Source organism: Mirounga leonina, unplaced genomic scaffold, assembly GCF_011800145.1.
Source record: "Mirounga leonina isolate KUSES-001 unplaced genomic scaffold, KU_Mleo_1.0 Mir_321, whole genome shotgun sequence".
In the NCBI taxonomy this organism is placed as follows: Eukaryota; Metazoa; Chordata; class Mammalia; order Carnivora; family Phocidae; genus Mirounga; species Mirounga leonina.
In genome coordinates, this window is record NW_023270680.1 from 4,397,338 (window position 1) to 4,411,856 (window position 14,519).

Here is a 14,519-nt window from a genome sequence, read left to right on the forward strand (position 1 = left end):
CTTGTGTTCCCTCTCTCGCTGTCTCTCTGTCAAAAAGTAAATTTAAAAATCTTAAAAAAAAAAAAAGAAAAGAAACTGAAGTCACCTATTCTTTGAAGTCTGGTAAAAATATCTTGCAAACTGTCTGGACTTGATTTTTTAAAAATCATAATGACTGTAGAACTTTCATTTCTGGCAATATTGAGAATAAGATATCCTTAATTCCCTCTGCCAAAAAAATGTCTAAAATGCCAGATCAAATATTTTTAAATCTCCCTGAAATCTTCTCTTTGTCTATTTATTCTGAGCAATACATTGAGTTTGGTACCTCTCACAGTGTTGGCTTTTCCCAAATGTCAGGTCATTTTCTGAATCCCTACTCATCTTTATATTTAAGAGTTTTTGTCCCTCCTGGTTCTCTTTATCACCTCCTGACTCTGGTGACAGTAGAACTAGTAAGTGAATCTAGAAAATAGATCTAGATAGGCAGGATCTGATTCTGTCTCAGTAGCTTGTATCTTGGTGGACACTTCTAAGTATTTACCAGATGCTCTACCACCAGAACCCCCATTTTCTATGTCAGTCTACAGTAAGTATTACTGCTGCTTGCTAACAGCAGCTCCCCTCTGAGTACCCTGATCCTTTCTGTTCCTCACATCCTTTACCAGCAGAGCCAGATGGTTTTAATTTTTGTTAAGACCAGGTCAAAGAAAAATGTGAAAAACACTGATATACTTAGATAACTGGAAATGCTAAAATCAATTTGCTAATAGATGCAAAACTGGAGAGTATCCTATGGGACAACATAATAAAATGTTTGGGGCTATCTTTTGTATAGAAAAGGAATCAATTCTATCAGACAGAATCATTTTCATTGCTCTTACTTTCCTACAAGTTAACTCTAACCCTAAAGAGATGTAAAATAGTCAAGTCAATAGAAAATCAGCCAAAGGTACACATGCCTACAAAATCGGATGACTACCACGGTCCACTACGCAATGCCTAAGACCCCACTGACAGAACACCCAGGATCTCCTCTGCCCATTTCCAAGTCTTGGACAACTCTTCCTGGCACCAGATAATTTATGTATGCAAAATAAATTATTAAAATAAAAAGGATATAAACTATATGTACACACTAATTATAATTACACAATACTCCAAACACAAATATTGACAGGTAATCTGGAATGATATAAAGTATAATGTCAGATTAATTGGCTTCTATGAAATTGTCTAAACTAAAATTAAAATATTAATGAAAAAGCAACAGAAGTCAAGATACATAGGACAATCAAACAAAATCATCAGCCTCTTAAGTACGCTTCATGCAAGCCCGATATGACATAGGAAAAGTAAACATTAAGGATCCTACAATACAGATGCATTCAGGAAGGATTTGTACATTTGTAGAAACCATCTTGGAATCTTGAGGATTTCTGAACATTAGATTGGAAAAGATCTTCTTTGAACAGTAAGGCCATGAGAAGCCAAAAACAGTTTACAAAGCTAAAGAGGAAAGGCCAAAAGAAAAGACTAGACCCCCATATTTGCTGACAAAATCAGAGCCAATTCAAACAGAGACCACAAAACCTCCCAATCTGGAAAAAGATCCAAGAATGTCCCCAAATTAACAATTAGCAAATTAACACTGTATTCCAGATAAAGGGCCAGTAAAGTTAACAGGTAGGGAGAAAAGAGGAATCAGGGAGATTGGTTCAAGATGATGGATTATCATAGAAGACAGGAAAAATATATAATAAACCATCAATCAATTAATCTGCACCTTCCCTAGCAGCTGTAACAATACCAAGCATACAATAAATGGCCAACAGGAATTAACTGTATGAATTACACTAGAAGACAAGACTGCCATCAGTAGACTAATAATGTTAAGAAATCCCTAAATGATAGAAAGTAGATGGGATCAAATCTATGGAGAAATTATAGACTTAAAAGAAAAGGCGGAAATAAGAAAAGAGCAGTGATTCTAAGAGCTATAAGCTTCTAGTCAAAAAATCTAAAAACTATAGATAAGGAATACAGAAAAGATCAGAACACAATAAAATATTTAAAATAATAGATAAGAGTAATATTCTTATATAAATTGCCTTAGAACTGAATACAGAGAAAAATAATTTAGATTCATTCTTCTTAATCACCTCACAAAATTAACTGCATAGATTAAAATACTAAATCTTTGTAAAAACTCACAGAAAAGGGTAGCTAAAATAAAAAAGACTACATTATTCATTCTTGACTTTGAGGGATGATAACACTTAACAAACTAAACCAATATCAAATTACTAAGAAAGAGTGTAAGTTTAAAATGTACAAAAGCTAGGATAAAATGAAACCAGATTTTATTTAGGCCTGCTTATGTAACATTTATTGTCAGGCCTGAGTTTTCTCACACAATTAATTTAAAGGCAATTAAACAGCACATGTCATAGTTAAATAAAACCAGGTCAAAAACATATATGGATTATGAATCTTGAATTATAGTAAATGAACTTTCTAAAACCAACTTTAATTGTATATTTATATAAACCATTTTTAACTAAAATTTACTTAAAAGTATTACACATTAGGTTAAAATGACAAAATGATACATAATGCTTTGAAACAACTTTTATGCTAATTTCTTGTCTTGGGATTTCCCAGCAGTTGTTCAATACTGAACCCCAACTCCTAGGAGGTAAAGGCCTGTGCAGTAACTCTCAGGGGAGACTTCTACCCAGAACTAAGGCTGACAGTACAGTCTTCCCCTACCAGTGGGCAAAGGGTGTGAGTATGTGTATGTGTGTGTGTGTCTGTGTTAAACAAGGAGGCCCTTCTGCTGAAGCTTTTCAGAGGGGCCTCAGTTCCATCTCCTCGTCTCTATGCGCCTATGATCCTCTGTCACCATGTAACCACCTCGCTGTCCTGACCAACGCAGCCAGGGCATCACCTACTCACTATTCGGGTTTTGTGGTGCCTTTTCAGTTTGGTCTTTGGAGATTTTCTTGCTTTCCTGGAACTTATCTATGCATTTAATCATACAGGGATTTGGTTATACAATTAAATTTTTGACTTGGTTCTATTTAACAATGATAGATGCTATTTAACTTCCTTTAAACTATGTAAGAAAATTCATGAGTTGGGGGCACCTGGGTGGCTCAGTCGTTAAGCATCTGCCTTCGGCTCAGGTCATGATCGCAGGGTCCTGGGATTGAGCCCCGCATCAGGCTCCCTGCTCAGCAGAAAGCCTGCTTCTCCCTGTCCCACACCCCCTGCTTGTGTTCCCTCTCTCGCTGTGTCCCTCTGTCAAATAAATAAATAAAATCTTTAAAAAAAATTCATGAGTTGGCATCAAACATCATATAACCAGACCTAAACAAAGCCTTATGTATAAAATATATAGACTAAAATGTCTCTATGTATTACATCTTACAGTATTTTTTAAACTCTAACATCTCAAGTTTTTAAAAAACTACTTTTTATAACCTTCATATTTTATTTCTACATATTGAAGTAAGAGAAGATTTTAAGCAGTTATTTGCAAATGTTCCTCAATAAATAACACTCCAGGTCCAAGTTGTCGATTTTTAATACATAAAAAGCCAAATTAGATAAAATTATTATTCAATTTTCTCCGGTTAGCATTAATTTTGAAGTTCCAGGGCCATCTTAATGTGCAGTACAGAATTCTTAATGAGGCAAATACTGTCACCACAACCCGGTGAGGATTTACTGGGTGGGTCTGCAGAATCATGATTTGTCTCATTATTAGTTGTATGTTCTTTATCCACATTGCACTTAAACCCAGTGCCCCTTAGATTCATGGTATTTAAACAATCACTCATTATAGCACTAAATGACTAAGAATTTTTAAAAAAGAAACACAATGCTCAAAACTGTGGCTTGTGGGGTTCACCTGAGTGATCTATCAATGGAGTACTGGAACCATGAGCATGCTCCCTGGATCTCCACTAAAACCTGGCAATCTCACCAAATACACATTCACAAGCTCTCAGGATAATTTTCTTTTAAGGAAAAAATATACATTTATTGATTTTTTAAAAATAGAAATAGTATGAGATATCTTTTTAGAATTGCACTGCAGTAACCCTTCCCTAATCTTTAGAAGGTTTGAGAACTATTTGATTAGTAAATACTAACAAGGGGAAAACACACTCTTCGGAGTCTATTACTAGCTTTGCCACGGACTATGTCCTGGAAGTTTCCCAAGAAACTTGGGCTTCAAGACATTATCTATAAGAAATGTGCAATAAAAGTTGCCTTGGTTACTTCTCAGATATTTAACAAATCAAATGAAATATATGAAAGCAGTTGAAAAACAATAAAATACAAAGCAAGCATGAACCTTCAATAATACCTGGCTGCAGGAAAAAAGATGTTAGTGCCTATTCTATGTGAGAATCAGACTTGGCATAGAAGATATTAGGTTAACAATATTAACACTGTTTTCAAAGTTTACTTTAACTTTTCATCAATTTCTATCACAAGTAAACACTAGCATCTGTCTTCCTGCCTCTCAGGCACTCCAACCCAGGAGGAGCATGCTAGTCCTCCACTGACAGGCCAGGCAGAGAAGGAAACTGGGAATGGAGCACTATGGACAGAGGAAAGCTCCACTGCTGAACACGTGGCCCTTGAAGGGCATGGCCAGGAAAAGGAAGACCTCACACCCTGGCAGGTGGTCAACATCCTGCCAAGCAGGCTACAGTCAGGCTGAGCTCTAGCACAGCGAGAGACCTAGAACTACCAGTCTCACCCAACAGGCAAACACGGTGGTGACTGTGGGGCTCATTCCTAACAACCAGCTAAAGAACCAGGATGGGGTGGGGGAGATACGGTTTTGTAAACCAAGCCAAGGATGGTAAAGATCCTGTAAAGATTCACTTCATTAGTGAAGAGCCTCATTATAATTTAACCTGGAGGTTCTGGACTAAAAGCCTAAGCTGTACTAAAACAATGCAAACTCATGTCTTCTTTTGTGTTGAGGTTCCAGAATGATTCTAAAAATAACACACCCTGAAAGATAACCATGCAGGAACCCATAACCAGCCCCCTCGAGAAACGGGAACATTGATGCATTTTTAGATCCTTCCTCTGACAAATCAATGGGACCTAAGACCTACTCAGCTTTTATGCTTTATTTTTCCTGTACAAAAGCTTTGTCTGCAGTAGGCTAAGTATATATATTTGGGAATACCACGGTAAGTAAGAGAAAAAGACACACCTACAACAATCACAATAGAATTACAATCCCTAACTGCAGGGGGAGGAAGCAGGTCACCACAAAGGAGGCCCACCGGGAAGACTTAAGGAGCACCAGGAGGTAGCACTTAAAGACAGATTCCACCGGGAAGTGAGTAGAGGGCTTCCTGGCAGAACAGCACATGAAGACCGGAGGCCGTGAAAGCACCTGGAAAGTCCTGGGCAAGGTGAGGAGCTCAGTGGGATACAGCTTGGGGAATAGGGGAGCCTCCTGAAAAATGTGGCCTAAATGACAGATGGAACCTAAATTTCCAGAGTTGTAGATATAATGTTACAGATTTTAGACTTCATTTTGTTGGCAGTTAAAAACTATCAAAAGATTTTATGGAGGTTAGTTACACAATATCATTAAGAAAACAATGCTGGAAGGCAGTGTGGAGATTACATTGTATAGGAAGGAAACTGGAAGCAGAAAAAAACAGTAGGACAGTGGTTTAAATAATCCAAGTAAAAAATGATGAAGCCTGAACTAAGGTAATGGCAAAAAGAAAAGAGGAACATTCAGAACACTTATTCAGAAGTTATTCATAACAGTGTTTATGAAATACTGTTCATAACAGTATTTTTAAGTTATTTAATGCACTAAGTTCTTATTACAAGGTAAGGTACTTTACTACATCTCTTCTAAAAAAAATAAATCAGAAGTATAATTTAATTCTGGGCATTTAAGAAGGAAACAAAACTCATCATGAGATCAGACAAATCTTTATGATAACTCAAAAAAGCTTTAAAAAATCTTAAGCCCTTCCCACGCCTGTTTTAAAAATCAACTGCTTATAATAAAAATTAATACTCATTAATTAATGTGTAAAGAGAAACATTAAATATCAAGTAACCCCAACTAAAATATGAAAGTATACAAGTATTTAAATCTAGCATTCTAAACAACTTCAAATTTCTTGTGTTCTAAAAAAAGATAACAGGAAATGTTTTCTAAGAACTGGTCGTTTCAGTACTTAATTCTAACTTTTTCTTCTGTTGAGATAGCCTTATTTTTTCAGTTTTTGCCTGCTAATCTTATTTTTAATAACTAAAAGAACATACATTCATATATATACTTCTGACAATTCAGTGCTTTAAAATTCAATCATTCTAGAACAGTAAGAACTTGTCTTTCTAGATAAGAACTTCCTTTGCTTACCAGATGTGCAAACCAATAAATTTGTAAGTAATGAAACTGCTAATAACTTCAGTTTTTTAAAAAAGTAGGTATATCACAACCTAAAATATTCCCTAATGTCAAAACTATCAGGGGCGCCTGGGTGGCTCAGTCATTAAGCGCCTGCCTCCGGCTCAGGTCATGATCCCAGGGTCCTGGGATCAAGCCCCGCATTGGGCTCCCTGCTCACCGGGAAGCCTGCTTCTCCCTCTCCCTCTCCCACTCACCCTGCTTGTGTTCCTGCTCTCGCTGTCTCTCTGTCAAATAAATAAAATCTTAAAAAAAAAAAAAACTATCAAACAATCCAACTGCCTTTGATTTATCTGATTATGCAACATTTATTTCTCATACAAATGAGCCAAATAAATGGGTTGGTAAAGTAATATACCAAGTTTCAACTATATACTGGCAAACATTTCACAGAGATCAGAAGATTAACACTGTACCATGCAGAATAAATTATTTTATAGACAAATAAATATGTTTAAATGCCAAACAGATTTTAATAGCCCGAACTCCAGCCGTCCTGTGGACCTGTGGGCATGTGCCATAACATGCCACAACCAGGTAAGCAGCTCTCTAGTCAGCATGAAATTAGACATTAATTTTACTTTCAAATAAAGTTTATTCCAGCCAAGCGTAGATAGTTTTCAAGTCCCCCCCAAGAAAAGTTTTGGAAGAGACTCTAACTGACAATGATTATTTCCAAAAAATTGTTTCATGAATGTTGGAAGTAGTAGGGCCAATTTAAGAGTATAATTACTTTAAAATCTGAACCTATTTTTTATTTCCTCCATACTAAAACTCTTCATTTAACAAAGAGCCCAAAATTGTGAGACTTTTAGTTAATAATTTAATCATCATATAAAATAAAGTTTGAAGTTTATAGTTACCTATTAAACATAATACCTATTTTTTTTTACAACTTATACTGTTACAAGATAAGGCAGTTTCTATTTCAAAAAGTAAATAAATAAAGCTATGTTGACACCACTATAATTTCTTATATGTAGCTTTGCTATCATACGTAAAAAATGATCCTACACAAATCTTCCTGCTGTTTCGTATCAACTTCCACATAGCCAATACATTTAAGCACCTACTCAGAGTGGCTGCTCCTACTGCATCTCATATGGTAGGTGAGACAAACAAGACCCTCAGCAACCCCACACAGAGATAAGTACTGCCAGCCCATTTTACAGATGCAGACACTAAGAAACATGCCTGAAGTCCCACGTCAGTAAGGAGAAGAGTCAGGATTTAAGTCAGATAGTCTAAATGCCAAAGCTCACAATTTGTCCACTATACTATTATGCAAATAAAGAGAAAATTTAGCCTTAGAGTAGAAATCTCTCATTTTTTGATAGGACAGAAAGATGAAAGTGCTATATAATGGTCCAATTCAACACTCATACTATCTCAAAGTATATGGGTACCAGTGATATCTTTTAGAAACACAGCTGCTATTTAACAGTAACAGTTACTGTTACTGAAATTATAATTTAGTTCCCTCCAATATACCATTATACTAAGAACAGTGACAAAATTAAGATCATTTCATGAGCTAAATGATTTTTAATTCAAAATCTTTATAAACTCAAATAATTTTAAATGAAACAAATGTATTCTTTTCCTCAAAGTAATACTTTTGTACATCTTTCTCTGAGATCCCATATGCCAACTTTCAATAAATCATTATAACCACACCTTTTACAGTAGAGTAACAATTCCGAAAAGAACCCTGAGCATAACAACACTACCAGAATCAAATGTTTTAAAAATAATCATCTTTATCCATGTTGTCTCTATGGAAAACAGTGAGTGCTCCCAAGTGGGGGAGGGCAGAGGAATTCTATTAATAAATTACTGAATGATTTTTTTTTTCTTGAAGGTGTTGGGAAAATCAAATTAACACATAACAATAGTTAGTGAGATATGACTCCATTTTCTGTAATAAACACCAAGATCAAAACGCACCCAAGGTAAATTTCCTTGCAAGTTTCCCAGCAGGAGTTTTCCTTTTTGTATGTGATTTCCTCTCACCCACAAAAACCAGGCCAAATACGCGCATGTGCCGCTAACACTAAGCAGCACTTCCTTATTCACTCATGTCCAACAATTTATGGATGATCAGTGGCAAAAACGAGCAAAAATAATGAAAGAATGCAATGAAAGCTCCCTGAGACCAAGCTGGACTTCCTACTCATTTCTGTGTCTCTTTCAGATGGAGGCCTGATACAAATTAGCCACTGGGGGGAAAAAGTCATCTGGTCATAAAATACAGTACAAGGTCACTTTTATGTAAGTTTGCCAAAAGGGACATAAACCAGGACAATTTCACACTGTGACACAGGACAGAAACATATTAAAACAATCTCTGTTCCTCCTCCATTGTGCTGTCACAGTGCTCAGCTTTATAGGCCTTCCCAGCACCAGCACCGGGCTCTTCGCTTCCACCTGGTCAGTCTAATTAATTAAGAAAGGAAGTTACCTCAAATTCTGTACTTTTTGCTTTTATTATCAAGCACTTCGTTTGAAGTTATAGGAGTTAACCTCTTAATCCTACAGACCGTGTGCTATGTTCTGGACATTTGGGGATGTCTGGATAGCTTGGATAATTGGTCAGGATGTTGCTGTCGCTTATGTTAAATTTTATGCCAAGACTTCAAATCAAAGATAGGCATTAAGGTGAGGCACAATATAAAGTTACTGCCAAAAACATCTTTGGTTTGTGAATTAATCTGTCACTGATTATATTTTTTTCACTTTCGTTAAACTGTTGAATTTTTACCTCGTAACATCTGAACTCAAAGTAAGATGTTAAAATATAATATGAGATAAATATATTCCTAACTCTTATTTCAACCCTGGCCAGAGGTCAGACCTTCAGAGTTCACGATGCAATCAGCAAACATCTTCTGACATCATCCCACATAACCTAGAGGTCTGTCTGAGGCAGAATGGGAAGAGAAAACCACACAGCTGATCTGAGGTGTGACAGGAACAGCAGTGCTGTTGGCCCTAATACCCTTGTACTCTGGTATATGACTGAGTGACCAAGACAAAACTGCGGAGAAAGATCTCCACCACAACACACAACATTCAGCAGATGCAAGCGTTTTATCAGAATTGAAACAAACATTAAGATGCAAGCATGGGATCAGGTTCAAACACACATGAACATATAAAATGCTTGACACGATACATAGAGGTGATTAATAATATAAATTTGATAAACATTTAAGTGCTAACAATGTTAGAGTTCTAAGATAAAAGTTACCTTCTTACTAAAAAAATGTTTTGCTTTATCAAAACCATTTACATTCTCCACCCTTGAGAATATAAAGAATGGGAATAGTGAGGAGATGGTCCTAATAAAATAGAAACATGCACCATGGTAAGGAGAGAGAAGAAAGGCTTATTTAAGGCCCTTAAAAGGGCATGGTCAACCCCCCAGGCCTAAAATGTCCTGTTTGAATTAACATAGTGGTTTAATTAAAAACTAAGTAGAGAATTCTGCTTAATTTGATTTTCAATTCAAGCTCTGCATCCGCCCGTGGCTAGTGGCCAATTTCCGCGTCTCGGCACAATATGCAAGGGGCTGTTTTAAAATCGATTGCCCAGGGGAATCAATGGGAGTATGGTGGAGCCATATGCCCTTTAGGGACTCCACCAGACTTAGACATAGTAAAACAGCACCAGGAGGGTGGCCAAAGGAATAAAAAAGAAATTTAACTTAACCATATTTCAAGTTTGTCATTACTCACATCATTGTGCTGAATCTACCAATTAGAAGTGTTTTCTAAGCCCTCTTCAATATCCCTTCAGACTAGATGTGTCTAATGCCAATGAGCAAAAAGCTTTAAAGGATATACACAAAGGAATATCCTTGCTAGCCAGCTGTGTTAAAAGTCAATGACTGTCTGTGATACATTCGCTTCAGTGAGGCAGCAGTACAAGTCTGGGGTACGGTCTACAACACTGTAAAGAACGACAGATCTTAACAAACACTGTGTAAAACCTGCACAAGTCAACTCCTAGGATCGTATATTAGAGAAAGGCGTAACAACGAAAGGCTTAAACATATACTTTACACATTTAAGACTTAACCATGCAATGCTAATAACCCTTGCAACTTTCACATAATTGATTTTAAAACTGAAAAATATGAGTATTTAAAATAATATGTCACAATTACCTTAATTTTAAAGCTTTCCAAACAATTCTAATAGGGTCTAGAATGCACCTTATCTTCAAGCCGGTTTGATTTTGCTTCAGTCCATGTCATTTCAAAATGGGAAAAATAATTTGTAACTTTAAAATTGCCCAAGATAATATGTGAATAATGAAGAACTGACTGTACTGTATTCAGTTGCTTTCTGATGATCCCACAGAACATTTATTGGTGAAATGCATTAAGCTCTAGCATGATGGCACTAATAGCTAACATATCCTGGGCTATGTGTTTTACATAAATAATCTCCTCTCATTTAATCCTTAAATAATACAGTAAGGTAACAATCATTACCATACTCATTTTACAGAAAGAGAACCTGAGGTCCAGATGAAAAAACTAGCCCAGGCTGTGAGACTCAAAGGGCAAATTTTCTGACCTTAGCACCCTCACCCTCCATCTCTCTGCCACAGGCCCCTCGGTGCAGAAAGAGCAGAATCATTCTGCCTCTTCTGCCTCCAGGCTACAGCCCCATTTTCCCTTCCCTTCCCTCTCCTAATAGTTTTAAAGACCAAGTTCTTTCATTTGGTTCCTACAACGCCCAATCATTGTCCAGAGACGCAAGTTGGACAAATGGTAACCAACCATTCTGAGCTCTGTCTCCTTGCCCTCCTTTAGATCCTTTGCTGAGTTGGGGAATCACCTGGACTGGTCATGTCGACTGTACCCTACAGTCAGCCAACACATCAGTCCCCTCTGAGATCACGAAATGGAGCTGGTCATCTTGAGGGATTCTGAGGAGACTAACATAGTCAAAGATGTGCTTAGAAAAGAATATTCTTTTAAGTGCGTATAGAGAGACTAGACGTAAAAAACTTAAGAGGAAAGAATGCTGTACAGTGGTAGGTATGAAATATCTTCAAGTACCTTCCTGTGTCCTTCCTCAAGCTGCTTCTCCCCTTGGACCTTAGTCTACAAGGGGGAACAAGAGAACAGTGACATGTCACTGGGGTTTTTGTCAGTTTTTTTTTTTTTATTCTAGAGATGGTAGTTCTGCTCCAATAAATGTAGCCAACTCCCTCTTCTAGCTGGTTAGTTCACAACAAGGGAGGAAAACAATTTGGAGACAAGAGGTCTGTCCACATTACACACTGTTTTTTAAAATAACCTATTTAACTAAAAACTAGAATTTTATAAAGAGTATAAATTAGGTAGAGACACGTATACTACCAAATATGAAAATACACTTAACACTGAGCTTTACCAATTGTTTTTGTACTTGGTAAGATTACACACAAGGCAGAGATAGGACAAAAGAACAATCTGCATATTTAAAGCAAACATCAACACAACAATGTTGGGGACATATGTTGCAACACTGTTTAACAGGACTAGGTGTGTGACTGATTCAGTATGGTGATATCTCTACATGTACTCCTCCCCTTAGTGACATATGTTTGAACTCTGACATGTGTATTTATCTCTATACTTAAATAAAACAGTAGATGCAAAAATCTTTTTCAAAAATCTTTTGCCAACTCCATTATCTATAGCACAAAATCCAAACTAACTGGCAGAGCATTCAAGGCCTCCAGGATGTGACCCCAACAAGATTCCATGTACCCTGATCTCTCACCAATTCTCCGTTCTATAGCTAAGTGTCAGCCATTCCCTCAATCCAGTCAGAATCCATGCCTTTCCCCAATTCCCTAGGCAAATCAAGATCTTCACTCCCTGTAGTGCCTCCCATCACAGCTGGCTGTATGAAAGTTCATCACACTGCATCCTATTGGATTGCACCTCTTCTTTCTCCTTCTGTCTATCCCTGGAAGGCAGAAGCCCTGCCTTTTCATTTCTGTCCCCAGCAAGGTCCTATAGTAGCATAATAATTACTTCTTAGTAGGTGCTTAGTAAAACTCTGTTGAATGAATGAATATCCATCAAAAGCTATGGCTCTAAAATTATACAGAAATCACTTTCTCAAGTGTCTCCTATGCTCTCACTTCTTCTTGATGTTCTTTCCAGCCCTCTTTAACACAATATTTTACATTCCATTCTTCTAGAAACTCTGTCTTCTGGCTCCCAGAAAACCACACTCCTTTTGCTCCCCTGCTTTCTGGCAGGACCTGCTCAGCAGTCTCCTTTGCTTCCTTCCTCTGCCAGCAGGCCATATAGTCCTCTTTTCTGCTCCAGCCTCATTTGTCCTTGGCCACCTCATCCACTTAGGTGGCCTCAGTAAACTCCATAGTGTTGACATGTGAAGATCACAACCACTTTGGGATGGTTAAAAGTGACCCTAGGTTTTAGTACCAGTTTTGGAATTGTACATATATGGCCCTTAGATAATTTAATAATATTTAATATATTTGGACCTCAGTTTTCTCCTTATAAAAGGAAGGTTTGTACCAAATCCCATTCAGCAAAACTCCTAAAATTTCTTCAAGAAGTCATAAACATTCAAAGAACTTTTTAAACTGAAACTACACAATTCTTTCACATTATATAGATGACTTAAATAATTCAAATACATCATGATAAAAAACAATTCCAATATATCAAAGCCAATTTTCTCAATGTCAGGTTGACTACCAAATACAACCATCCATTCTGATCTCAGTACATTTACTATATATGAAATCAACTCTGAGTTTTCAGCTTCAAACTATGCAAGTATGGAATAATATCTAGAAAGCAAAAAGGTGCATCCACTAAACACTTTATCACCTCTCAGTGAATCTTTCCCGGCATCCTTCAACACACAGACCTAAAAAGTGCTGCACTTAAGGTTTAAAATCAGAAGACTTGTCAAAATGTGAGACTAAACAATTTCATTCCTAAGTACCTACAAAAAGTTATATGAAATAAAAAGTCATAAAAATTCAGTTTATGGCTTCCCTTGCCAAATTTATGGAATCAGCGTTATAGTATATATTCAACAATAAGATGCATAGGCATACTTTCAACTTTATGTATCACAATACGAATAGAACTAACAACTAAAAAGGTGTAATGTGTCTATAAAGACTTTTTTTGCCAAAAAGTATTAACTACTTAAATCTTTGTATTATATTCCAAATGTTTATAGCAAAGACCTCCACAAGCTATAAACAGAAACACTGTTCGTTTCACTTTAAAATGTTATATTCAAAGACAGATGGAAGTTATTACCACTGATACAGTCTGGACTGACTGTTTAAGATGCCCTTGCAAAGTCTCCTGTTTTGCTTACTTCTAACCTCCCACATTCACTAAGATCAGTAACTCACAGTATCTTGAGGATTTGACTATCCACAGGGCATATTTGATTTTATAAAATGCTACTCTTCTGAAAATACTAGATACAAAATAACTTTTACATCAAGATATGTTTTAATATTTTGAGAATTTCATGTCATGCTTTAAACTAAATGCGAGAGAGCCTAGGAAAGGAAGAACGGCTATTTTATCAGCTTTATTCTCTACAAACATTCCACCAAGTAAATATTCAAAGGTCAAAAGATGACTTCCTCTCTATGGGCACACAAAATCATTCAATATGCACTATTATTAATATTACTGTCAACATGATTAATATTAATAAGATGTTATTATTACTAATTAAACTTTTGTATTTCAAATGGTGGTTCAAGCCTGCTTTTACTAGTTCAACATGAATGACATATACTTCTTAATTGGACAAGTTTAATTCCAAAATATGATTCCCTTACCTTTTTCAGGCCAGCAAAACCTTCTGATTCCAGAAAGAAAAAGGCAAAGGGCATCAACACAAATAAACAAAGGTTGGAAAAGAGAGAAGCAAGATTCCACAAGCCTATAAGGAGGTAGCAAAAAAAAGAATAAAGATTAGAGACAGGCCTTATCAAAAAAAATTACTATGCTAAATTATGATATTAGTCGAAGATCTATACTTTTTAATAATAAAAA

At 36.4% G+C, this 14,519-nt stretch overlaps 1 protein-coding gene across 5 annotated transcripts in view; it reads right to left on the reverse strand.

The window, feature by feature from the left end:
• Positions 1-14,519, reverse strand: part of LMBR1 (limb development membrane protein 1) — a 162,909-nt gene that overhangs the window by 74,374 nt on the left and 74,016 nt on the right. For 3 of the 5 annotated variants that reach the window (XM_035029871.1, XM_035029872.1, XM_035029870.1), the window contains exon 5: positions 14,303-14,406. The exons of the other annotated variants lie outside the window; for them this stretch is intronic. In XM_035029871.1, coding sequence (XP_034885762.1) covers positions 14,303-14,406 — 104 coding nt within the window. The remainder of the gene's footprint in view (positions 1-14,302; positions 14,407-14,519) is intronic. 5 annotated transcript variants of the gene reach the window in all.